The sequence below is a fragment of the Merops nubicus genome, unplaced genomic scaffold (genome assembly GCF_000691845.1).
Source record: "Merops nubicus isolate BGI_N331 unplaced genomic scaffold, ASM69184v1 scaffold573, whole genome shotgun sequence".
In the NCBI taxonomy this organism is placed as follows: domain Eukaryota; kingdom Metazoa; phylum Chordata; class Aves; order Coraciiformes; family Meropidae; genus Merops; species Merops nubicus.
The window spans coordinates 19,384-45,863 of record NW_008599327.1 but is presented as its reverse complement, the minus strand read 5'-3'; the positions used below and the strand labels follow the sequence as shown (position 1 = coordinate 45,863).

The following is a 26,480-nucleotide window of genomic DNA, read 5'->3' as shown; positions in this document are numbered from 1 at the left end:
CTCTTCCGAAAGGGAGGCAAAACAAAATCCTTTCCTTGCTTCAGGCTGTTTTGGAGACCTTAAGGACTCTCAAACAGAAATGTCACATAGGCCGAAATTCAAGTAGTAAGTTCCTTGATTGCTTGAACTTTCCATAACTGCATAATAAAAAATAGAAATTAGGGGTTTGTTGGATGCAACAGGTAGTTCCAGTGAGCTGAGAACTTGCAAACGGAGCTCAGAAATTACATGCTGCAGTGAGAGGAGGCTTCAAACAGCAAGGCTGGCTCTGTGGTTGTCTCAGCTTGTGACCTGAGGTGTAGTGAGTACTAACTCCCACAAGCTCCAAGGCAGATGAGCACAGCCTCTTGCAAAAAGCCTCAGTATCTTGTAGCATCAGCACTGAAGCTGGCCAGAGAGGTGAAACAGTGGATCGGAGATGAAGTTTGCAGCAGAGCCCTGAGCTCAAAATGTCAGATCAGTTGTCAGCAAGTCATAAGTGCGACAGAACTTAAGTACACTGGCTTTTAAAAAAAATTATTTTATTTGAGAATTAAAATTTGGAACTAGAAATAGGCTGGTACTTGTAATACACACTGACTGCTTCCAAGTAGAGCTTGTACTGAATATGGAAAAAACCTTTTTTTACAAAACATTTCATAGTACTTAATATGCCCTGATTTTATTTTAGGAATTGTTAATTGCTATCCAGAAGAGGAAAAAACTAATGGCAGTAATAAATTGGAAGAAAACTGATCTATCAGAGTCTACATTGAGATTAAAACAATCTTTCTACTGTCATTAAAAGGGAATTTACAGATATATAAATAGTAAAATAATAAGCATTCCCCTTCCCCCATACAGTATTCTGGCTTCCAGTCTGCAAGTTTACCATTTTGTGAAACTATTTCTATAGTTTTTATCTAGCTGACTGAAGAAAATACCTTTCCATGTTTTTAGTTTAAGTGAAGAGGGAGAACTTGTAACAGGTTGTTCTGTATTGTGATAGTAAAAAATTTTAGAATCTAGATGCAATATTTATCTTAAGAAATCTGCAAGTACTTCTGCAGGGTTATTCTGTGTTAAAATGTTTCCAACACAATATTAAGATTTGGCATTTTTCTTTCAGATACTGATGAATACAGACCACCTGTTTGGAAATCTTACTGTAAGTATATCAACTGTTGTTTGGTTTGGTTTTTCCCAAGTCAGACCTGAAAAAGTTTCAGTTGGATGCTTTAAAAGACTCATTTTTCTTTTAATTATGATGTGAATTTAAGAAATATCAAAAGTAAAAGGACTCATTACTATTTAGAGAGAGGTGCAGTTGTTTATCCTCATGGACAAGCAAGCACAGATTGTTTGGAGGGGTAGATTCTCTGCACCTTGCCAACATAAGTGATCCCACTCCTTTGTGGAGCTGACTTACATTGATACAGCTGCCTAGACTGGGGCTTGCATAGACTGAATTCATCCCTTAAAGTTAATATCACTTGCACGCTTTAGTACCTTGTGTCACTAGAGTTGAGACTTGAGCTGGTTCAAGAAACTCAAAATAAATTGTTTTCCCCTGGAATTTGCTGATGTAGTGAAATGAGAGCATTTGTTTGTCCTGGCATGACAAACCGCAAGCTGTTTTTTTTGATGCCCTGAAGGACCTGGTTTCCTGCCCACCTGGGCTCTGAAGCTCTTCAGTGTACATGTCTTAGCTGAAAGGAAGCTGGCCTGGCAGGCTGCCTTAGTCAGGGGTGCAGGGCAGTAAGCGGGGTGCATTCCCATGAGATCGGAGCACCCATTACCTTGGGAATTTCATAACTTGATGATTTTCATTCCTAATTAAAAAAAAAAAAAGGGGGAGGGAACTAACCCGGCAAACTTGCATTTCAAAATTTAAAGGGATAACCTATTTGGAAGCACCGATGGAGAGTCAGGTAGATTGAAGAGAACATGAGACAAATGGCACCGTAGCAAAGCATCCCAAAGTTGATCCCGAAGTGTATCACCTCTAGATTCTAGTTCTTTGCAGGTAGAAAAAGCTAAGATGTGAGACATCTTGAGACTTGAGGGACACCAGAAAGAAAATGTGTCTTCTCTTGAAAACACAATGTTTGTGGGTTTAACACACTTAACAGTTCAGAGAGATCAGACTTATATTTGCATATTCTTCTGTATATGTTCCCAAGGCTTGGTGTCTTCAGATTGGCTAAAGGGAGTTGCTCAAGCAACATTTCACATGGTGCAAATGTTGCTCTCTAAAGGTTGGGGAGTTTTGGCATCTGAGAAAACATAGTTATTTCACAAAGGTTTCCATCCTGTAGTGAGAGATTTTTCTCAGTCAGAGACTTTGAGTTGGTCGTAAAGGCTTGGTGAAAACATGGTTACAAAGAGAGTAAGTGTAAGAGAGCAGATTCAAGTATTTTTGTCAGGTAAATTATATGTAGTAGAATTAAATGAGCATTAGAAGAACACCTTTTCTGTCACCTAGCAGTTCTTTCCCTGCCATTGCCAAGCTGATGCATTCAAAATCAGAGTTAGCCCTTAGAACTTATAAATCAGCCTTCTTTATTTTATTTTGGTTTCAAATTTTTGAGTTATTAAAGTGATTATTAGTTACATAGTCAAGATCTTCTGTGCAATATGGGTTTATTTCTATGAGAACGTGCCTTATAAGAAATTTCAGACAGCTCAGGCTGTAAATAAATACTCAGATATTGTGAAATTTGTAGTAAAAATTACAGGAGTTGGCAAAACTGTGTGCATCTTAACAGTCTAGGATTATCAGGGTCTCTTAAACATTTGTGTTAATTGAAGAAAAGACAAAGGTAATGTCTAAAAAAAGGCTGAAGAATTTTAATTTGTCCCCCTCTCTTAAGTGTTGTTTTTAGATGGATGACTTTGAACGGTTTTTAATAACTGCCAATACATGAAATTGCTGTCATGTAATTGAGACAGCTGAGCCCTTGGTCTGCTTGTGAATCTGGTGGCAAAGCCTGTCTGTGCCTTTTGAATTATCATTTATTATACCAGTAGCTTGTAATATGCCAAGTCAGCCACTTAATATTAAAGAATTTGTATACAGAATGGTTTGAATAAGGTTTTTTTCCTTGCAGCAGAGGACTAAAAAAATAAGACTAAAACACTTGACTCCTTGATATTAAACATCATTAGTCATGATTGCGATACATTTTTATACTTGCTACCGAGATCTGTGTGTTTTTCTCCCAGTTGTAAGCATGAATAATGAATCACTCCATTTTTCTCTTTGTTCAGAAAGGTTGTCACTGAGCAGTGGCAGAAGCAGGTTTGATTCTGCAAAGTTCTGAATGACTCTTGGAAAGTCTTGTCATATTTCAGGTGACTGTGTGCCCAGCGTAGTAGGACGGGACTCCATTTACTTACTGAAGAAAGTCTGACAGCAGCCTGATTTGACATATAAAAGAATTTAATTTGCATTTATCATTTCTTTTCTGATATGCTTGATTGAACTTGACTGGTGTCACCTAGTTACTCTGTAGTATTTGATCAATTAATTGTGAAGATAATCAATAATTCCATTTTGGCTAGCAGCAGTCTTTTCTTCTGACCACTTGCAAATAGTTTTTGAGACCTTCATATATGTGTCCCTGCATTAAAATTTGCAGGAAGTCTTCCTTATTTAAACAGCAATATTGAATGTTAAAATGCCTAACTTATACAATGACTCTGTATTAATCAGAATTTAACTTCTGCCTTCTCCCAGTATATCAGTTGCAACAGGAAGCTCCCCACCCTAGAAGGATAACCTGCACTCGTGAGGTGGGTATTATAAAAGTTCCACTTTATAGAGTTCAGTAATTTCAAGTCTACACTTCATGGTGTCAACCCAAACAGCGGTTCATTGGGACACATGGTGCTGTGAGTAGACTAAGTACCCTCCGGGGCCCTGGTAGAAGAAAATCAAAATAAAAAGCATTTTGAGTACATAGTGTATACCTGAGAATCATTTACTAGTTTTTGATTCTTTGATACATGGTAACATACTTTTTCTCCTCTTTTTTTGGGTCAGAAATTCACAGAAGCAAGGCCAGAGCTGTACAGTGGAGCTGTCACCTGTTCATGCACACATTGCTGCTAGGTGTATGCAATAAATCAAAAGAGGGAAGAGTGAAACCTCCCCTGGTGCTGTGAGTTGAGCTGTAGTATTGAAGACTCGTTAATACTACTCTTAATGAGACTAGTAGCTTAATACTCTAAGCTAACAGAGCCCTAGATTTTAAGGATCCAAACAGTAACAGAATCCTGTTGCTATGCAGTGTTACAGAAGCACCTGCTCATAGGGTGAGTTGTTCAGGCAGATCCCAAATTGCTAGTGTTCCCTTCAGTTAGCAACCTGAGAAGCATTAATTTCCATTTCAAAAATGCTGGAATGTTAGGCTTGACTTGTTAGTGTTACAAAACCCAGCTCTTACTGAATAACCACTGGAGGTTATTACATTGCTGCAATAAAACTTGAGCATTTTTATCATGTGCCAAGAGAAAGGAAATTAGTCTTTGAAATATGTTAGTCACTTTGACATAGTTTGAAATCACAGAATGTTGGGGGCTGGAAGGGACCTCTGGAGATCATTGAGTCCAACCCCCCTGCCAGAGCAGGACCATCTAGTCTAGGGCAGATCACACAGGAACCCATCCAGATGGGTCTTAAAAGTCTCCAGGGGAGAAGACTCCACAACCTCCCTGGGGAGCCTGTTCCAGTGCTCTGGAACCCTTACAGTAAAGAAGTTCTTCCTCATGTTGAGGTGGACCTTCCTGTGCTCCAGCTTGTATCCATTGCCCCTCATGCAATACAGAGGGACACAGCACTGCCAGGAACAGTAATAGCTTACAGGCCAGATCACAAGGATCACTTTACAGAATTAAACAGGCATTTCTCTGTTGTCTTTTCAAATATCCAGCTGTGATTCTGTGAAGTAGTCTATCGGTTTTTAAGATGAGTAGAGATTTAACAGAAGTAAAATACTGCATTTAGTGGAAGCATTCTTGTTTTCCTTTGATAATTTAATAAATTTCTATTTTTCTGAAATGTATAGCTATAGCTGATTTCACTTAAGCAAGACATAGATATAGGAAAGAGCAATACATGAATTTTACAAGAAGCATTATAGCAAAAAGTTTTGGTTTACCTAGTGTTTCTACTGTTAATGAGGGTCGAAGCAGGGGTGTTTTTAAGGTGGTTGTGCAGACATCTTAAAGTGGGATGTAGATTTGAAGAAGAGATCAATAGAAGATCTGAGTTGTGAAAAAATGGGAGGTTTTCCCTTTTTTTTTATTCTTACTGCAACATTATTAGTAAAGTTCTCTTCTATTTTGTGTTCTCTATGATAGGGTTTTTCATTACATTAATAGAGAAAATAGAAGTCTTGTAGAAGTCTTAGAATAGAGGTTTGCAATTGTACGGAGTGCTCACCTGGATAGGATGTAGTAGTTTACTCCCTACCTCAAATGGATTGTGTTTATTGTTAAGTGCTGTTGAATAGCTGATTTTTCCTTCCTCTCCTCAGAAGTATTTAACTGTTTGAAAAAGTGCTAGTGTGTATGTATATGTATATGTGCATACTGTGAAACATATGAGGGATTTTTGGTAGCCTTCTGATGCTGTTCATTGAGGTACTGACATTATGCTTGTACAATCCCTGTTGTCTTTTATTTGCTGAGTCTTATCTCAGAGCCCTGCTATTGTTTACTCATGTAGTGATAGATTTATAGTATATGCTTATAAAGTTGCCTGGCTCACGTGGTGGCAAGTGACAGTTCTTCAGTTTCTTCAACTGAGAAGGCTTTGAGAGCCTCAGTTGTGAATGTTTGAATTTTTGCAGCATTAGAACTTTCATTTTCCTATATACTTTTTGATATTTCTTAGAATAATATTAGCTTATCCATTACAATAAGCAGTGATATAAAAGCATATACAGTATCTAAAAATTAAAAATGTCTTTTGCCTCTGGAGTACTGTAAACCCTTCAGCTATTAATCAGATCCAGGTTTACTTTTTTTATTTTAAAATCAAACAAGAGACCTACTTTTGCCAGTCAAATATAAAAGCATCTGTGTAAAGCTTCTTCCAATACAAATCACAACAACCACTATAATTTTCTCATCCTCTCTATCGTTGAATTTTAATACTGTTAATTATAAAATTTTATTAGCTATTATACAGATGGCATATTCAAAAGCTGGACTATTTTAGGGAGGAAAATTTGCCGTGGGTATGTGATGTCCTGCATAAACTAATCATCCAAGCTCTTTAGAGGGTATGTGAGCATACTGCATCACTGCATAGAGAGGTTCTCCTGGTCTAATTCTTTAAACAGGTAGACTGTTAGAGTCAGGAGGGGATTGGTGAAAGTACCACAAGCAACCAAAGTACTCTGCTAAGTCTTGTCATCACTGAAGAAAAAAATGCAACACATTAGTGTCTAAAATGTACTTCTATTAATTTATTCCAAAACAAGATTATAACATATGACAGACTTTAAGCGTAAAACTTTCCCTGTGACGGAGTGAACAAAAAAAAAGAGAGACATTCTGTGTTTTAAAGTATCGTCTTGAACTCTGCAGAGTAAACCTCTGTCTGCACTATGAACATGGTTGTGGAAGCTGAGAAATAAAATCTGCACTTTTGAGAAACTAGTGAGAATGGAACTAAAATAGAGCTATGAAAGAATCAGTCACTTGCAGGTATTTAGCTGCAGTGCATATTAAATACACATTTTCTCATTAGAGAATCCATTTACCAAAAGACCCTTTGTAGGTTATTTTTACCTAATAATAAAGGTAAAATTGAAATAATACATTATCAGCATGCATTTCCTACTTCTCCATTAATTTGTTATAGTGCAGATAACTGGTTTTCATTGCAAGTGTTGAACAGTTTATGCAGCTGAGACAGATTTGAAGTGAAAATATATTCAGCGAGCAGTAATAAGTGTAACCTTTCTCTCTGATCTCAGCCCCCTCGCTAGTGTTGGGGAGCTTTGTGATCTGCTGTTTCTCAGCTGGGTTTCTATTAGCACCCATGTGTGAGTCAGTGGGGAGCAGAGTCTTTTCTTAAGTGGTTGAATTATTCAGCTGTGTAAACAAGTTAATAAATATTAGGAAGAGAATTTTGGTCCAGAGAACATCAAAGAGGTCAGTGGGAGGGAACAATATGTGATTTCATAAGGTATTGGCACGTAAATTGTTCCTCTTGCCTTACGGCATTCCACTTGTTCACATAAGCAAGAGTGGTGATTAGGAGGAAAAAGCACTTGTTAAAAAATAATTGGAGATCACACTGTAAAAAAACCAACCTTTTATTTAATGTGCAAAGGCATGTGTTGTACAAGTGCCGGTACTGAGAGGTGTATTCAACAGAATGACCTACTTAACATGAAATGCTTCTCAGATAAAGAGAATTTTAGTTTCTGCTCTGTTACACCAGTTTGATATCAGAGCAACACACAGATCAGTGGAGTTATACTGAAGTAAAAAGTGCATTGCATTCATATGGGATTTTTTTTTATTGTGAAGGTGCAGCAGAGGCAAGGCTTTTAACTCTGTGTGGTGCTCATTTGTAAAGTTGATGATACCATAATATTTGAAGGATGTTTGACTTCTGCATGAGACTTTAATCCAAATTGTAATGTAATGTAAAATTCAATTAATATTGTACCACATCCCTGGACTTTGTATTTGTTGTGTATATAATAGTTTATATGCACAAGTGTGCACATGCAGACATATTTAGGGCATCCTCGACTGCTATATGAAGGCACTCCGTGATAAATTTTAAATAACTATCTATTAAAAAATACCAAATAGACAAATGATGGAGGTAATTAAAATCACTGGCCTTTTCCATCCTATTATGCAACTTCATCCTGATTCAGTGCTAGTAGTTAATAAGCCAGTTAAACAGCATCTCTGTGTAGGCTTGTGAAAATGGCCTCTGTGACTATTCAAGAGACATAGCATAGACCAGGCATATATAATGCACACCCTTGTTAGAGCTGGTCTCAAAGATGACTTTTTCTGTATGATATTCACACAGAACGACTTCTTAACTTTCATGGTAACTTAGCCCTTTTCTGGAGGAGTGGCTACTGCAGGCACTTGCCAAGTCTGCTCCATTTATCTGTTCATAAACTTGGTTTCATTTGATTCCCACCTCAGCTTGAAAAAATTAGAAACAAAACAATAGTGGATATCTCACTGACCTGTGTTTTTCTTGCAGGCATCATAGTGAGATTTGAGTCTTTCTTGTGGCCTCTACATCAGTGCTACACAAATTAACACAAATATCTCACTCTTTTTATTTTTTTTTCTAAGTTAGAAGCAATTTCTAAAACTGTGCTAAACATGGGCTAAACAAACAGTGATACGATTTTTTTTTCCCCTAAATAAAAAGTCCTAATATTTCAAAAGTTTGTATGTAGCCCAGCTAATTCTGAGTGAATCATAAGGCCCCTGCTGAGCTCTGATGACATTGCCTTAGACTCTAAATGTATGCATTCAATCCCAACGTCCAAAAACCCTAATATTATAATAAATTTTAAAAGTTATGGGGAAAAAAAGAAAGCCAAAAAGCAGGCAATAGAAGTCAGTAAATTGGGGTTCCCCATGCAATGTCTTACCAAGCAAACAGTGTTACGCATCAACGTCTATACTGAAGTTTTTTTGAGTTGGTAAAACCGAACAGTAAAGACTCAATGGTAACAGAAGTTATTATTTTCCTCTCTAATTCATCACCCAGCAATTTGAACTGCAAACCCAGCTACAATTGCCTGGAAGTCCAGCGAAGCTTCTCTCTGACGCTTTGCTGCGGTCATCTGCCAGTTCACATTCAAATGTTTACACACACAGGGTATAATTTGACAGTTTGTTGTAAGATTTGTAAGTACTCTGAAGATGCCCCGTCAGCTTCTGAAGTGGAATGCCTTGGCCTATATATATATTCCAGTTCTGTCATATAAATTCACTGTATTCACTGAGATAAATATAAAATCTCAATAGAGAGACAGCAAAATCTTATTCACAACAGGATTCTTTTTTTAATGACTGCCTGAGACTAGTGTCTTGAGAGCTCTAGTTAGAAATTCTTGCAAGTTTCTATAATAAAAACAATAAAATATTTTTACTTTTTCTCCATTCATATTGGTATCTTCCTGTTGAAGAAATAGCCTACATTCAACAAAAAATATGTAAGACTTTTTTTTTTTTTAAATGATCCAGTCTCTTCAGTCCCTTTGAAAACACTTATTACAATGATCAGCTTGATTGCTGTTATGTAGGAAAAAAAATCTTTTAGAACATTAAAAATGTTTCCAATGATGGAATGATTTTTCTAAAAGCGATGAACCATCACAATATCTTTTTGTTTGCTGGGAACATGGAAGTGTTGTTATTAGACTGTACAGCAGGATGTATTTTTTGTTGTTTTGGGCATCTGAAATATTTTTTCATACTCCAGTGAGGTAACTGGAGAGAAGCCAATTTGAATGGGCTTTTTTCCTGAAGAGATGGAAAAAAGAAACTGAAGTGGCAGTTGACTGTATAATAGCTGCATCATTTTCTACTTTTGTAGTTCAGGCTGTATAGTTGTTGAATTTTAGTCTTCAAAGAGTTTTACCCTGTAAATTTAGCGAGGAGAGATAATATGATGATTTTAGATTATTGAGCTGATTTCTGGGAGGTCTGCAGTTCTTCACTTGTCTTTAAACTTCTTGGACAGTTGCAGATGAGTTGCTTCATCTGAAATACTTAGCAGGCAAATTGTGTTCTGCCACCCTTGCACGTTGTGTGCATTGACAGTGGATGGTGCCTCGGGCATGGGCAGACTGGTGTTACACAGCCTGACCCATGCATATCTGTTGTTGAGTCCATTTGGGCAATACTACAGATCACACAGGTTAGTGAAGTCAAGACTGAGATGCATGATCCTTGAATCTACCACTTGCCCTCACTCTGAGGGGATATGGTAGTGGTTTAATTTTTCACAGCAGTGGCACCAACAGCTCTATGATGGAAGATAACCTATAAATTTGGGAGTTTTATAGATGTTTCACTATATTAGTGCACTTAACAATACAGTACACTTAGGCCCATGCAATGAATCTTTCATTTCCCCTTTCGGGCAGTTTCTACAATACTTAATGCTATCGGTTTGTATTAGCAGAGTTCCAAGGATGACACAATCCAAGTGGCTCATTCTTTCTCGCTGTTTTAAGCCATTCAAGTGCAATGTTTCCTGAAGGTCTACCTTTGTTGTCTGTATATTCCACCCACGGGGAAAATCCTGGGATAGCAGATGACTTTTTTCTGTGCTTTCATATTATATACTTTTCTGGGTTTAATACTATATTATGGACAGTATGCTTACTGTGTTGAGTCACTTGTTATGAAACACTGCAATTTCTGTTGTTTCTTCTAGGTAGAGAACAGACCCAAATATTATGGAAGAGAGTAAGTAACATACATCTTCGAAAGTGGTTTATCCCAACATGTTGGTTGATAATAGTTACAGAAAAGGTTGAAGGTGTTTGCTCTGGGTCCTTTCTTTCTTCTGTGTGTTTTACAGCAGGGTGTCTTGCTTACCATCAGATTATTATGGTACTATGGTTTTTGTCTGCCTAAAATTGCAGCACAGACAAAGATGATTAGATATAGTGTGGGGAAACAAAGCAGATCTTACTTGCATTTATTTTGGTAAAATGTGTAGTGTTGCTAGTATTACACCAGTAATTAGTGAGATTATATGCAATCCCCAAGATTTCAGCAAGTTGCCATAATGTTCCTGAATGCTGCAAAATATCAGATTGCATGCCACTGGCACAAACCTGTAGCCAGCAGGAGAAAATGGTTTTCTTTCTACATATTAAATGGATAGATGCAGATTTGAAAAGCAATATTCTTCTTTCACAGATACTGTTTCATAGAAGCATTTCTAAACCATTTAAAGTTATTCAAATACAGGCAGAAAGGGAGATTAATTTAAAGTGTAGATTCCTGGAAACCAGTAATTTTTATATTTGTTTCTTTTTTAATTACCATGGTTGGTGGTTTTTAAAAGAAGAGCAAAAGGGGATTTAAAAGTGAAAATAGATGTGTTTTAAAAAGTCCTTGTTCCTTAGATTCCATGGGATGATCTCAAGGGAGGAAGCTGACCAATTACTAAGTGTGGCAGAGGGAAGCTATCTCATTCGTGAAAGCCAAAGGCAACCTGGAACCTACACTTTGGCATTAAGGTTTGTAATGAATATTTCATTTTCACATTTATAAAATATTCAAAAGATTGTATACTGGTGTTGACTCTAGTGCTTAAACTGCCTTATGATTATTCTAATTGGTTTTTGGTTTTGTTTTTTTAAGATCATGGTACTTTTTTTACCCTAGTTACAGATTTGGTGTGTTTAACTTTCCCTAACCCTTTCCAAAGTGCTAACTTTCCTTATTATTTGCACCATCAGGATAATAACAATTGTGGGTTTGCTGATGGTGTTTCATTTTACCCCTCCCCCACTGTATTACAGGCATCACGCCATGTAGATGTTGGGAGAGCAGTGGTCAAGAAATAAAAGTCATCACAACAGTGTGAGTTACTTGCTAGGTAGCTGTTGTTGAAGAGCAGTTGGTTCTCTCTAGTCCCTTTGTGGGATGGCAAATAAGATGGGCCCTTTCTAGGCTTCTGGTATCTCTTTCAAAACTGGGAAACCTCTCTGAATGCAATCCAATCTATTTTTATACCCAATAGAAAAGAGAATGGATAGCTGCTAGTGACCAGCTTGGAACAGGTAGCAAAGCTGTTATCATTGATTCGTTTTGAGGAAATTCATTATTTGGCAAAACACCTCAAAATCTGAAACTACAGCATGTTGCAGCCGTTTCATGAAGTTGAAGTGCTAGCTGAATGACTTGTATATTAAGGACAGTGACCTAGGTGGCTGCTTTCCACCCCACAGCAAATAATGCTTTGTTGTCTTGCTGTTGACTTTTAAAGTATACAAATGAGGGTCTTTGCTCTCATACTTCAGATGAAAGTTCTCTGTGAGCTGTAGTACTGTGTATTCCCCACCTGTGAATTTTACCACTAGGATTTCTTTTTCTCTCTGCTACAGAGTACAGCAGGAGTCTGTGTTTCCATTAGCTGGAGGCAGAGTTCTACTCAGTTTCCATTTCTCTTCTCTCTAGAATTATATATGAAGAATATACCCATTAGCTAATGTTATCACTGACTCCATTGCTGACATTATAGCATCTCTTTAACAACTAGGTAATTTCTGTAGTCTTTCTGTTCATCCTGACTGTGAGAAGTTTGCTCTGATTGCCATGATGTAATTTTACCTGTAATTTATAGCGTTTTTTGAGACTGTCTTTTGGGTTTGCGTCATTGTACTGCCAGATGGCAAATGTAGCTCTGTCTTCAGCTAAGATAATCTTTTTTAGCAGGAATTTCAGAATGTCATCTCCATGGCCAGAAATGAAGCTTGTCAGTAGGGCGGTATGTATGGGTAAAACCTTTCCAAGTTTGATGGAAGACTTGATTGACTTCAGGATCTCTAATTCCACCCTTTCTTTTCTAGCTGTGTGAATCATTTTGACCTTTTCATACTAGCCTTAAATGCCACTCTGTCATTAAAACAGTTGTGTTAATCTTAAAATCACTTCTGTATGGTTTTGATTTTTATTCTCTGCTTTTTCTTTCCTCCCACACCTTCTAAAGGATAAAACAAATTTGGTCAACTGTTAGTTTTACATTAAAAAAAAAAAAAAAAAAAAAGAGACACAGAACAAGTTTCACAGCATTTTACAAAGTTAACCCAGCGATGCTGAAGAGGTGCTCTAATCCTGCAATAAATAACATAGTGGCAAAACATAAAATGGACTATCCGTATTTTCTCATTTCTGTTTTTCAAACATACTTTCGAAAATAAATGCTGAGTAATATTTAGATGTTTGAGGATACCTACCCATAAACTCTTGACATAAATACTTGGTTCCTTCTGTATTTCTGTGTATCTACTCAATCTGTATCTCACAGTGTATGCTTGTTGCCTGACTTCCTTGTCTCTAACAGTCTGTCAGTTGTGATTAGGACAAATGGGAAACTGCATATGAAATGTGGTTGCGTCGTAAAATCCCAGTTCATCGAAAGTCTTGTGGAAACATTGGATAGGTAGGATAAGCTGCTGTTGAGACAGGATTGTTTCCTGGCTTGTAGTTACTGATTCTTCTCCTGGGGGGCAGGCGATTCAGTACCACAGGCAGCTCAGCACACCCAGCTTTGGCAGATGTCTTCTTCCTGCATTTATGTCAGTGTGCCTGAGAACAATAAAAAAGACAGTGCACCCAGACGTGAAAAGCAGTTTAGTGAAACAGGATCACAACCCTTTCTGTAGCAAGGTATGATGTCTCCAGTCTTCACCTCTGCAATGGAAAAATCCAAGTTTCTTGTGCTTTGTCCTGAGGAGCCAAATAGGCCAACTCCTCCAATCATCGTTGAACAGTTTGAATGCTCTGTTTGATTCCAGCAGCTTTTATAGCTAATGTCTAAAATCTCACCGGTATGTTTATACCAGCCATCACTGAAGGTGTGTGGAATTTTGTTCCAGCTGTAGTTTTGATTTGTCTAATATTTTGCTTTGGCGTTACTAAATTAAGTGAAGGCATTGCGTCCTCTGCATCTTTGGAAACCAAAAAGGAAAGTATCCTGTTGTTTTTTGTTTGATGGATTTATTTTGTATTACAGTTTATTTAATCAACATCAAATATCTGCTGTTTCTAACGTAATTAAATTGGAACTTAGAAAAAATGCTTTGAAAAACCCTTTAGCTACAAAGCAAGCTAGGTGAGACATAAAGGTAGAACTCGGAATCCTTATTATGACTTCCCAACCGTTGTATTTGTGAAGAACACATCATCCTCTACGCCACAAATGTAATAGAGGTTAATCAACCATAGCTCAACTCTGTAAAGTGAGTATCTTCTTCTGGAAATTACACAAGATCATCTCACAGAAGGCTGTATTATAGAGGAAAAACAACAACATTCTCTCTTGTTCCGTCTTTGTCCTCATTGCTCATTCCTTTCTAGACTATCCTTACAGCAGGCATCTTCCAGAGGTGCTCAGATTGTATTTGCTTTGCACTGAAGATTTCCACTTGTTAGTCATCTTTATATTTCTAGAAGATAAAGAGTAAACTGTTACCACCAGAAATCATAACTCCTTTGTAGGCAGATGAATTCATAATTATAAAAACATGTTTTTGTGAAATCTGGAACAGATTGGACAATCATAATAAGCTACAGCTTTCAGCTACAGCCAAAATGCACAGAATGCAAATGCAGTTGAGCATGAAGGTTCTGTAATGGGCTGTTTTACTCACAACATGGCTTTTCTGCATCCCACTTCTTTTTGAGTTACCTAAGAAATGCTTTGTCATCATAAAATGGGCAGAGCTGGGGAGAGATATGGGTAATTGTTTGCAAACAGTTTTTCCCCAGTGATATATCTCTGTTACTGTATTAACAAATTCTCTGACTGTCAACCCACTGGGTCAGATCAAAGGACCAGTTCGTAGTCCAGTCTAGTATCCACTCTGCAGTAGCTATTAATGTCAGATATTGGGGGAAAAAAAAAAAGTGTAAGAACAAGATGAGCATGTGGTAATAGTTCTCTGGTGTGCTTTCCCAGCCTCTGAAAATTTCCCATTCAGGGACTTCTGGGCAGAATTATTATCTTTGCTATTTTTTCAGGCTTTTGATGGAGAGATTTTTGTATTTTTGTCTAGTGGCTTTCTGAGCACATTTTTGAAACCTTGTAGACATTTCTGTCTGCAACTGTAGCATGAGCTCTATGCCTTAACTAGGTTTTATGGGAAGCAGAATCCTTTTTTTGAAGATTACATCTCACTATTTTATTGGATGCTCCCTAGTTTTTGTATTATGAGAAACAGGGAACAATTGATCTCCCATTTGCCTTTTCCATGCCACTCACATCACCCGTACTCTTTACAAGTCCATAAGTCCTAGGCTCTACACTGAAGTTTTGTAGTGAAGTTGTTCCCCTCACCATCTTTGTCTTCTCTTTCTCTGTGTCTTACTCTGTAATGATCTTTTGGAGATGGGGGGACCAGGACTGCACATTCTGTTCAAGATTAAGTGGGCCAGGAAATTTTCTTTCTTTATTCGCTAAACCTTTCTAAGTAAAATTTTAACCACTGTGGAGCATTCAGCTCTGATGCTTTTATAGAACTAGCTTTAGTAGCTCTAAAGATCTTGTTCCTGAGCTGCAATAGCTAGCACCGATTAAATGACCAAATATAGGACAGGACAAATAATAGCTGTTGCAGGCTTAACCAAGGCAGTCAAATATTCTTAGTGCAGTGCTGTGGAGTTTCAAAGTGAAGATTTTGAATATTTCTTCTTCTTTAATAGGGTAGAAAAACTTATCCTTGCCCAAAAAACCTTTTCTGTTATTAAGGTTTCCAGTGAGTTACTGTAAAAGTCTCCTCTCTACTTATATAAGAACCCACATTTTTGATCATCTTCTAATGAGCTATTTTTGTCTACTTTCATCCATTATTGTGCAATTAATTTGCAGCATGACTTTTTTTTTTTTTTCAGACAGACTATCTTTTAAATCTAAATTTGGAATGAGAGGTTTTGTTTTCAGAAAACAAATTCCTCATAATTTGTAACAGAGGTAGAAGTAATATGTTCTTAGGGGAGAAGAAAATTATAATTTAGATATTGTTTTAAGTGTGTAAGTTTAGCTAAATATTCAGAGCTGTCCCTCAAATAAAACTGATGTTTTGAGCCTAAAAAGGCCTGTGAAATTGTATCAGTTCAGACACCGGATAAAAGCATAAACAAAAATGAGAGCAGCAAATCAGCACCCTACTATATTTAATATCTGTATTTAATCATGGATGTGGTTTCTCATAGCTTATGTAAAATTTAAAAGAAAAAAAAGAGCACAGCAGAATTCACCAATGTTTGCTAATTAACTACTCAGAGAATGCCACTGAAAATTTTTTGCAACCCTGAGGTTTAAAAAAAAATTACTAACAAGAGAAAATTATTGTAGGTGTATATGTCTGTCCATAAATAGCAGCAAGACTCTGTGACACTAAAAATTATAAAATACATTGTAATGTTAATTAGATGTTTCAGACAGATGAAAAGAACTGAAAATTCCTAATTAACTCCTGGAGGTATTAGATCTGCTTTTAACTTGGCAAAAGAGTAGTACAGTGCCTAATGTCAGGACCTATAGCAAATGACAGTAACAATAAGACATGGTTTGCAATGTAGCCTTTTGTGATTGAGAGCTTGTTTAATAATTAGGCTGAGGATAAAGAGGAAATGGGTAGAGGCTGTACTAGTGGTAGGCGCTGAAGTGTGACGGTACTGCATGTTCTTTTGAGCAGATATCTGCTGTAGTGCGTTTAGATGGTTACCATGGTTTCCCTTCCTGCAAATCCTATTGTTGTGGTACTGAGAATGAATTGAAATAAGGTTCTGCAGCACGATTAAAAAAAAAAGGTAATAATGTTAGCCATGATTATGAGTCATGTTTTCTTTATGTTTGGGGGTTAGGGCACAGCCAGGATTATGTGGCATCAGGAGAGAATTCTTGATGCCAAATAAATGTCAAAAATTAGTAAACCTTAGTTTACTCGACCAACTACATTTACTGTGCAAGCGATTGATACACATGTTCCTTATCCCTAAATTATGAAATGGCATTAAGAAGCTAGCCACTGATATTTTAAAAAGAGATGTAATTGGTATGCTATTAGAGCATAATGCTGCAAATGAACTTTTCTTATTTCAGGGGACATGTGCTTTGGTAGCCAAATGCTTTTCATTTTCAGTGGGCTCTTTTGGGACATACATGTAGTGCTCTTCTAGAACGTGCGTTGTTTACCATGGGATTACTGCCATATGTAAAATTCAACATCTGCAGAAGGCTTCTTGAATTCAGAGGTTAGAACTGTGTACATCTGCAATCTGCTCAAAAGCGTTGTACAGGCTGGGACATGGGAGACAAATTGGGAAAAGAATAATTATTTGTAACAACTTTGTGTGATAATAGCTGAATTACCTTTTAAAATTATGAATGTATTAAAATTTGGTTGTAGTGTGGATCCAGTCCTTTATCTACAACTGATCAATAGGCAGTCAGAAGGAACCTAGAAAAACAGTAGCTGACTGCATCCCTTCACTTTACTGTGGTAACAGTATTCTGACATCATGCTAGTTGCTAGGGAAAAATTATAAAGACTAAACTTTGCATATCTTTGTGTATTTTTTTACCTGATTTGGAAATGCAGTGATTGGCAGTAGCAAGGGCTGAATTCAGTTTCTAGAAACCTTTATAAAATATTCACACAATATTCCTTGATTGCTAGCTGAAAGACCTGGGAGACGATATATACGTATGTGCATACAGATACACAGGCACACGCCAATTTTAAAGCTTAGCTAGGTTAAATAGAATTGCTCCAAAATATGGTCAAACCTATCTGTGGGATAAATACGTTTCAGCCTGACCCACACTGATCCGTTTTCTTTATTCTGCATGAAATGGCAAAAGAGGTCTCCTTGCTCTGTGGCTAGCTGAAGGTCTCAGGGAGGGGCTCTTCCTTCTGCCCCAGGCTCAGCCCGTCACGCTTCCATAGGTGTAGAATTCAGGCGACTTGCAAAATTGGCCACTCGGGGTATCTGCTGCTTCTTTTAGATGAAAGAAACAGTTCATGCTTAAAGCTATTTTAATAGGTTGTCAGAACAGGTATGCCAGCTAATATGCTGGGCTTTTTTTTTTTTAATCTTGTAAAGAGCCAAATATTTATTGTATCAAGTCTTCAATTCTGCTGAAATTAAAGCTGTCATTTTGTTGGTTAGGTAGTTCCCATGAGCTAATGCTAGCCCCAAGGGAAAGTGTGCTGGTAAATTTTTGAGTTTGCTTTTCTATTCTAAAGTAAAACAACTTGACGTCTACTTAAGTGATCTTCCATGTAAAAGAAGGTGTTTTTTTCCTGTATAAAATTTCATACTAAATAATATGGTCTGTTACTTTGTCAGTAATGTGGGAGGTTCAGCTACCAGTAAACAGCTTAGGCATCCTGCGTGTTATCTGCCTTACATAACTGCACCTGAGCACTACTGAGGTGACTTCACGCAAGTATTTAGAATAATAATAAATAACTACTAACCTTAATGAGTAATTAACTGGCTACCTAGACCCTCCTACAGGCTAGAATGCTTTTTTCCGTATGGTTCACGTCTTCTTGCTGTGTTCCTGTTCTCCTTCCCTCCTCTTCCCATCTGTTGTTGTTGTCAGCTCTGTTTTCTTTTGGCTAGAATGTCTAATTTAACTTTGGCAATTTAGTTTGCTGCAGTCTTTCTCCTGCTTGTGTTCAGTGCTTCTCAGAGGAATAGTTTCTTCTTTGGTGGTGCTGTGAACTTTTCGGTAACTTGTCCAAAAGCTGTCTGTGCCCAATGCATATAGCTCGTTTTCATCTTATCCCATGTCCTTCACCTCTGACTGTAACTCCTGCTGCACCACAAAGACCTACTGTGATTGGGTGCACAGAAGAGGCATTTGGCTTCTGGTGAGGCACTGTGGTGGAGCTCAGAAGATCTGGGCCTACTTCTCGCCTTCACACATGAGTTGGCTTGAGGCTTTTAAGTTTTCCATGCCTCATTTCTTCATCAAGAGGGTATTTCCTTTCCCATAGTGTCTCACATGCCTGTTCAGTACAAAAGTATAGGGTCTCTTAAAAATGGCCCTGCAGGTTCTACTGGAATGCCTTTTTACTCTATTGCTTTTAGAGAATTGTGTTAGAAAAATAGCTTCCAGTTAGTCCTTTTGGTTGGCCTCTTTTGTATGCTTTGGAAATGTGTATTTGTAGATTTTTGGTTTTGGAGAAATGGCTTTTTTCCTGTGCTGCTTCAATTAAAAAAAAATAAAAAAGTCCTTTGGCTGTAGATACTATGGATGCTTTATAAATATGTTTTCAAAATAATACACAATGGCCTTATATTGTTGTTTAATCTCATAATTGATATCATCAAAGCATTTATGAATTATTCAAACACGAAACAGCAATGAATGTTATCTGGCCCAGTTTTACCTCCTCTCCTTCTCTTATACTTGATGTAGCTCAGATGAATTAAGTGTAGTTGCTCCTGATTTGATGGGTGCTAGGAAAAGAATCAAGCAAATTTTTTTTTCTTTTATAACTTGCAATGAGGAAGTGAACTCTAATAGCTTCAGTAATAAATTGAAATCTGCCCCAGTGCAGACTACAGCAGTGACTGCTACACTTGCATGAAGGAAGAAAGTGTATTCTAGAAAAACAGAATATAATAATAGAAAAGCTATCAGTCTCTATTGATATGCAGTTAGTAGCACCAAAAATTCTAACAGTGCATATTTTATGTGCAGGAACCATTTAATTTTACATTATTTTGCTTATTTATTGTTAAGGAATGCAGCTGTGAGGAAAATCCATTTTAAAGAGCAGGATGAGTACACTGGTGAATCACACTGCTGGTGGAAAAAGTAGTGAGTGATTCCTAGAACATAGAGGTAGAAGACATTGAATAAACAACTTAAGTAAGCAGCAAATTGTGTAATAGCTTTAAGTTAAGTAAACCTGCATTGTAAGGTTGGGATTAACAATAGCTTAAGGCAAATCAGATTTGACAAATTGTCTCTAAAACAGAAATCTTACTGTAGTTATTTTTAATCTAACGGAAATTTTTAAAATAACAACAAACCCAGTATTTCTCCTCTCTGCTCTCCAAAACCCCTTTTTTGCACTTGCAAAGCCAATTTACAATAAGGACGTTTCTTTGGGTTTTCACTTGATGTCTTCTGCTCAGGTTTCCTTGATATACTGAATGAGAATGTGCATATTGTCTTAGTAAGAATAATTAAAAGCAAGTTGCTTTTAGTGTGAGAACCTCTAGAAGCAAAAAATAAATATGAACGTCATAAGTAATTTAAACTAAAAGAAGGTAGATTTAGCCTAGATATAAGAAAGAAATTTTTTTCCAGTGGGGGTGGTGAAACACTCGAGGTTGCCCAGTGAGGTGGTAGATGCCCCATCCCTGGGAACAATCAAGATAAGATTGGGCAGGGCTCTGAACAACTTGATCTGGTTAAAGATGTTCCTGCTTAGTGTAGGGCGTTGGATTAGATGACTTTTAAAGGTCCCTTCCAACCCATTCTGTGAACATTCTATTCCCTTGTCAGAAAAGCTGGTGTAAGTGAAACAAAAATGAACATGTTGGAGCGTTACACTATGTCAATTCTCTCTCCATATTGGCTGATATCAATGGGCCATGATTGCAGTGGAATTTCCATTACAGATCTGATGTTATTCTACTCCTAAATTTACCAGAACAACAATGTCATATACGACCTAAACGAAAACGTTATACATAGGTGGAGGAAAGTTTGCACACACATTTTGAAGTTTGCTGAGCAGACACTGGGCAGGGTTGATACTTTAACTTAGAAGAATTAAAACACACTTCTGCTTTAAAGTAATATGAAAGCTTTTAGTAGCATGAAGTCACACTGTAAAACTAACTCAGAGATTATTTCTTCCAAAATTTTGGTGAAGAAACATAACTATTTGCTTAATACGAAACTGTGAAAGTACTACCATTTCTCCTAGTAACATTTCCAAATACTGTTTATTCCAGACATGTTGGCATAGGTTTCCAAATACTGCTTTCACTTAAAGAGAAGATATCAGGCTTTTACTATTTTCCCCATACATACAGACTTCAAATGTGTCTTAGTCATGAACCATAGTGAGTCCTTTCTCAGGAAGCACAGAGGTTTCATTAGGTAGAAAAAGTAGTAAAACATTGCTCAAAACATTGGTATTGATTCTGATTCAGTCATCAAATCAATTCTAGGTACTTACAGGAGGTTTCAGTGGAAAAGGGCATGCATGCATGGTGCTCATAATCCACAGGAAAGTGCTATCGCTCTGGTCCTCACTGCCTGCTGCCTGCAGCGTGCTGTTTGCACAGTATTGTTTCCCTCTTGGACAAGAAAGTCTGGGCAGTGATGCAGCTAAACAGTCCTCAATCACAACTGAGAGACACTGCTGGGAAGCTGTTGTCAATGGTACCTCACCAGCTGTGAAGGTTTTTTTTTTTTGCTTGATCTCTACTAGACAGAGTAAGTTGAAGGTTGTGTCTACACTGGCATGGGGTTAGACACGTTGTACTTAGAGCTCTGGGATTTGTTTTCTGTTCTGAAGGATGCCACACTTCAAAACTACCATAGATTTGGCCAGTGCATGGCTCTGATCAGGTCTGGGGTTTAACTTTATACATAATTAATGTTCATCAAGCAGCAGTCAACCTACCAGCCAGTGCTGCTTGCAAGTGATGCAGGGCTGTACTCTGCCACCTTTCCCAGACAGATCAGACAGTCAGAATTTTTTGCCTCCACTTGCATAAAATGCATCTTTACTTTGAATCTCTAATGCATTTGATTTCGTTTATGCCTATCGTGTTCTTGTAAACTGCCGCTAAGGTTTTGGAGATGATGCTGTTTGTCAGGAAGGTACTCCCGGCAGTTGGCAAGCTCCACAATTTCCTGGCCATCTTCTGATATGTTGTTGCAAATAAATATATTTAAAATAAAAAATTAGCTGCTTTCAGGAGTTTGAGACCTTTGGTGCAGAAGGTGTTTCAGCTGCTTGCAAGAGCTGTATTTCTTTGACAAGGAAATGGGCCAAAAGAGAAAATGTGGAATCATGTATTTTCTTCTGCATGAACACAGCATGGCTGTGAGATGTTCCTGATTGCAAGATTGCTTGTATTTCTATGGCTTTTTATGGGATGTCTTAAGTATTTGTTGAAAGTTTTCAGAAGTTAGATCTGAAATTCTGGCACCTAATTTTAAGTGAGAATTCTACCTTCTGGCTGCAAAGCACATTAAGACGCCTTTTCTCCAAGGAAGGATTAAATCTGAGTGACCTTCAGGCACATGTACAAAATGCAAGATTTCTGAGCTCTGTGTATGAAATTGCTTGAAACTAATGAGGACAAGAGTGGCCACGAGGGACATTAACTTTGTGGTCTGGTTGCAGCTACACATTTTAAATAATGCCTTTGTCTGGATACTCTTTTTATCATAAAATAGTCTGTGAAAAGGGTGAAGTTACTGTACAATTCTGTATGTGGACTGTAAAATCAGCCTTCTTAGATGGTAAGAAAGTGCAGATGGGCTATTGGTCCTTCACTTCTTCCCTTTGTTTCATCAGTGAATGCTGCATACAGAGTAGGTGGCTGAGTCTGAAGCCTGTCTCTCACATGCTATGATACCTAATTCAACTCCTCAGTCCTTTATTGCTAGCCACATCTAATAAGTTTTCCCACGTTATCCACTCTGTCTCACTGGCAACCAAAGGGACTAGACATAGTGAGTGCTTTTCAGACAACTTGGAATAAAAAAAGGTCTTTTATCTGTAGTCCTGCTGCTTGCAAACAAATGTACAGTGGACACAATGAGACTGTTTGACATGTCAGAGGTCTATTTCTTTTTCTTGGAAGACATCTAATGTTCCCCTGTTTAAACCAAAAGAGAACATACATTATCTGTGTCCCGCTTTCTATTTTCTGAACAAAAACCAGCTGGTACTAGTGCTTGCCTTTAGGAAGAGACCATCAGGAAGTTGAAATATCAAATCTTGGCTGTACTTAGTTGCCACGGTGATGTATAATTAACCAGGCTGCAGTAAAGTTATAGAAAGTAAACATAAGGAAATATTCTTGCTAATGGAAAAATCTAAACCTTAGCTTTAAGTAAGATTGAAGGGACTGAAGATTAAATCTTAATTGATCATTTGCAATTGGACACATATGTTTGCTTTTATATTGCAATTTGATCAAAAGAGTATTGTTGTATGGTCAGAAAGAAATTTAATTTGAAAGAAATCAGGATTCTGAGACATGTTATTGATGGTACATTCTAAAGGCAAATCACTGAATGTTTACCTCCTGCAGCTGATATGTAAACACCTTTTCCAAGTGGTTATGATACTGATGTAGAGTAATTTGTTTGTCTAAGTGCTTTTCTTTAAGTGCTTATAGTTAAATTATCCTAATGTATTATAAACCAAGAAAATTCAATGTACATTTGGAAGGCCATACATGCCCCCAAAAATTTGATGTGCAGTTCCCCAGATCCATACAGGAGGAAGTTTCAGTCTGTTTGTGAGGTTTCCGGTTTAGGTGTGAGGTGCTTTTGAAGAATTAAAACTGTGGTACACTGTCTATGAGAAACTTGTGTACTGAAAGGTGGGTCAGGAGCAGTGAGATAAAGTTTATATATTTTTGGAAATCCTATTCTGTGTTGTATCTCTCAGAGACACACTTTATGTGCAGAAGTCTGAACAGATGTACAGTGTAGGGGCTGCTAAGTAAAACATAGCTGGGATAGAACCATGTGCCTAGTCACCCTGATAGGAAGATTATTAATACTTTAAGAACTTGTGTTTGTTCTCTGCATTTGGCCATCTTGTTCTTCAGATGAAGGATGTCACTAAAATCAAGACATGTACATAGTAATAGGCCCTGAGAAGCTTTTCTGTGCCTTATCTTCTCTTGATAAGATTAGTGTAATACTTTCTCTTCTAGAAAGCTAAGAGCAGTAAGTGACCTTCAGCTGGTTTAAAACTCTGCTGTAAGTACTGTCAGAGCATATGTTACTGATTAAAGCAGCAGCTCACCTCCTACATCTCTTAATAACAGTAATTCTATTGAATGTTGTCATTTAAGGCCCATTATTTTTCACCTTCAAACTTACTTGATTTTCCTGTCAAATTTTAACGTCACAGTGCTTCTATGTGCTCGTTGTGCATTATTCTCACTGAGTTGAACAGAAGACAGTGAAGGTTGCTCGATTTGGCACTGCAAAGTGCTGAACACTCTTGGCTGACGTTGACTTCTCTGACAGCAGAGGGTATACAAGGAGTACGTCTCGTGGTCAAGCGTGTTTGCCATGCTCTACGTGGAGTAGAAAGATGCTGTGAAAATTGAGCCTGAACACATTGATGCCTTTTCTGCTGTAACTTTGAATTACTTGTATTCACTCAGAATTGTATGTTGTGATGACATTGGCATTGGGTAAAAATGCATTTCTTTCTGTCATTTTGTAATTTCTTGCTTTTCAGTTTGATTCATTGAACTTGTTAGTTTGTGTGGCATAAAAATGGGCACAGAAGTACCAATTAATTTCCAGTAAAATGCCCATGTAGTTCCTACAAAACATGTCCTCTATTCTTACTGAGCAGGACACGAATTCCTGAGGGCCCCCTCCTGTTTGAGCATCATGTAAAAATGTCAGCTCCTGAAGTTACAGTCACTATCAGATTATTGATAAGAGGATAGGAAGGTTGGGCATTTTTATTCAGAACACAAGAAAAAAAATATACATCACACAACATATGTTTTTGCCCATATTTGCAAGAAAAGTGCAATATTTCACCTGAGGAAAGGTCTAAAATTATGCTTTCCCCTGTTTGGCAAGGCCTGTTGAAAAGGAGCCACTTGAGCGAAGCACCAGTGTTTACTTTGTTCCTCCTTAACATTTCCTGTAAAACATCTGATTGTAAAATGAAAGTAGGACTACTTTCAAATTTAGTTTTTAATGTTTATTTGGCAGAGCTGACCTAAAAAAGGGGCCCAATACGCTGAGTTAGCCACCCTTGATGCTGTCTGACCAAAGAATAACACTGGAGTGAGCTGTGAAAACAGCTTCTTGCCTCCACCTTCTCTGCAGGAAATGCACTGGTTGTTGCCAAACACTGGTGTGTTTTCATACGTTTAGATTCCTTTTAGGCAGAAAATGGTTGCAGATTTTAAGTACAGTTTTTGAAAATCTGATAATATTCAGGTAAAATTTGCTTTCTTATGGTTGCTAAGAGCCTGTATCAAAATCCTATTCCACCCTGACTGCAGAATAGATAGCATCAGATAGCTTCCACATTAGATATCCTGTATATTACCAAAATTTGCTTGAAGCTCTGAACTTAACAAGCATGATACAGAAGGACTTTCGTACAAAGCATGAAGAGTTAGTCCTTGGCTTTCGGCCAGGAATAAAGAATGCTTGCCCTTGTGCCATTTTGTCCTGCACTGCTCCAGTTCTGGCAGCAGTTCTGCCTCAGTGTAATTGTTGGCACTGAAGCTCAGCTGAACCCTGACTGGCCTCTTTCTGCAAGCAAGCAGGGCACAGAGGTCTGAGACGGCATCAAAACTCTGTATTGATCAACTGTAATAGAGGACTCTATTATGAGAACCCTTCCTATCAGCCAAACAAACTGACTACAGCAATGCAGTAGTAAAGTGATAAAAAAAGCCATAAAGAGTGTGAAGTAATTTTCATTCTTTTCCATGGGATAATGGAGGGGCAGAAAATATGAGAACAAACAGCTCCTTTTGGGAGAGCCACTGTTTTCACTGTCTATCTGCACTTGTTGATCTCTCCTTCCTATCTGTAATAACTAGTAGTAGAGTTTTTCATTGTCATCTGGACGAGACACAGAACGTAGTCACAGCTTTAAGTGATAAAGTGTTTTTTATTGTTTGCAAAGGCTTGCTTACTTTTATTTATTTTGCTTACTGTTCTTTAAAAAAACAACTTTCCCATTTCATTGAGGCAGATTTGGAAATCAAACCAGAAACTTCAGACTCTACTACGATGGAAAGCACTTTGTTGGGGAGAAACGTTTTGAGTCCATCCATGACCTCGTGACAGATGGATTGATTACTCTTTATATTGAAACGAAGGCAGCTGAATACATTGCCAAGATGACAATAAATCCAATTTATGAACATGTAGGATATACAACTTTAAACAGAGAGCCAGCACACAAAAGACTTATGCCAACCCTGAGAGATGAACATGATGGCAAAGAGTCTACAGGAGAGGATGAGGTAGCAGAAAAAAGGGTAAGCAATTGTTAAAACCCACACTCTTTTTTCTGTTAGACTTTATTTTGTATTTTAACCCCCCCACACACTATAAAGTGCTAGCAGTATCTGTAGATATTTAGTCTACGTATTTACTTCCAGTATTGCATTAATAGTAACATTTAAACTGGTTATACGGGGTTTTAATGGTGACTTTTGCATATTGCAAATTCCTGTGATTTGGAATTTAGTTATTTATCATTGTGAAGTTACTTTTTTTTCATGTATTTTCACAGTTATAGATGTGACCATTAAGCCACTGCTTTATTTCAAAAGGGCTAAGAATATTTAATCTTAAAACTGTTTACAGTGTATAAGACAACTACCCTTTGGTCAAAAATTATATTTTGTAATATTTTCAGCATTCTCCAAACAAATGCATTCTATAATCTATTCAGCAGTCTGCATACAATGACAGTAAAGTTGTCCATGTTATAAATAAGCCTGTTCATTAAGTTGATGAAATGTTAAAA

The 26,480-nt window shown here is 37.4% G+C and overlaps 1 protein-coding gene across 1 annotated transcript; it reads left to right on the top strand.

The window, feature by feature from the left end:
• Positions 1 to 1,108: 1,108 nt before the first annotated feature.
• On the top strand, positions 1,109 to 25,986 carry LOC103770064 (N-chimaerin-like; the record flags this gene model as incomplete). The annotated part of the gene is made up of 5 exons (XM_008937311.1): positions 1,109 to 1,147; positions 3,719 to 3,774; positions 10,427 to 10,458; positions 11,127 to 11,240; positions 25,698 to 25,986. Coding segments are annotated over 5 exons (530 nt in total), but the record flags the coding sequence as incomplete, so codon positions are not given.
• Positions 25,987 to 26,480: the final 494 nt, after the last annotated feature.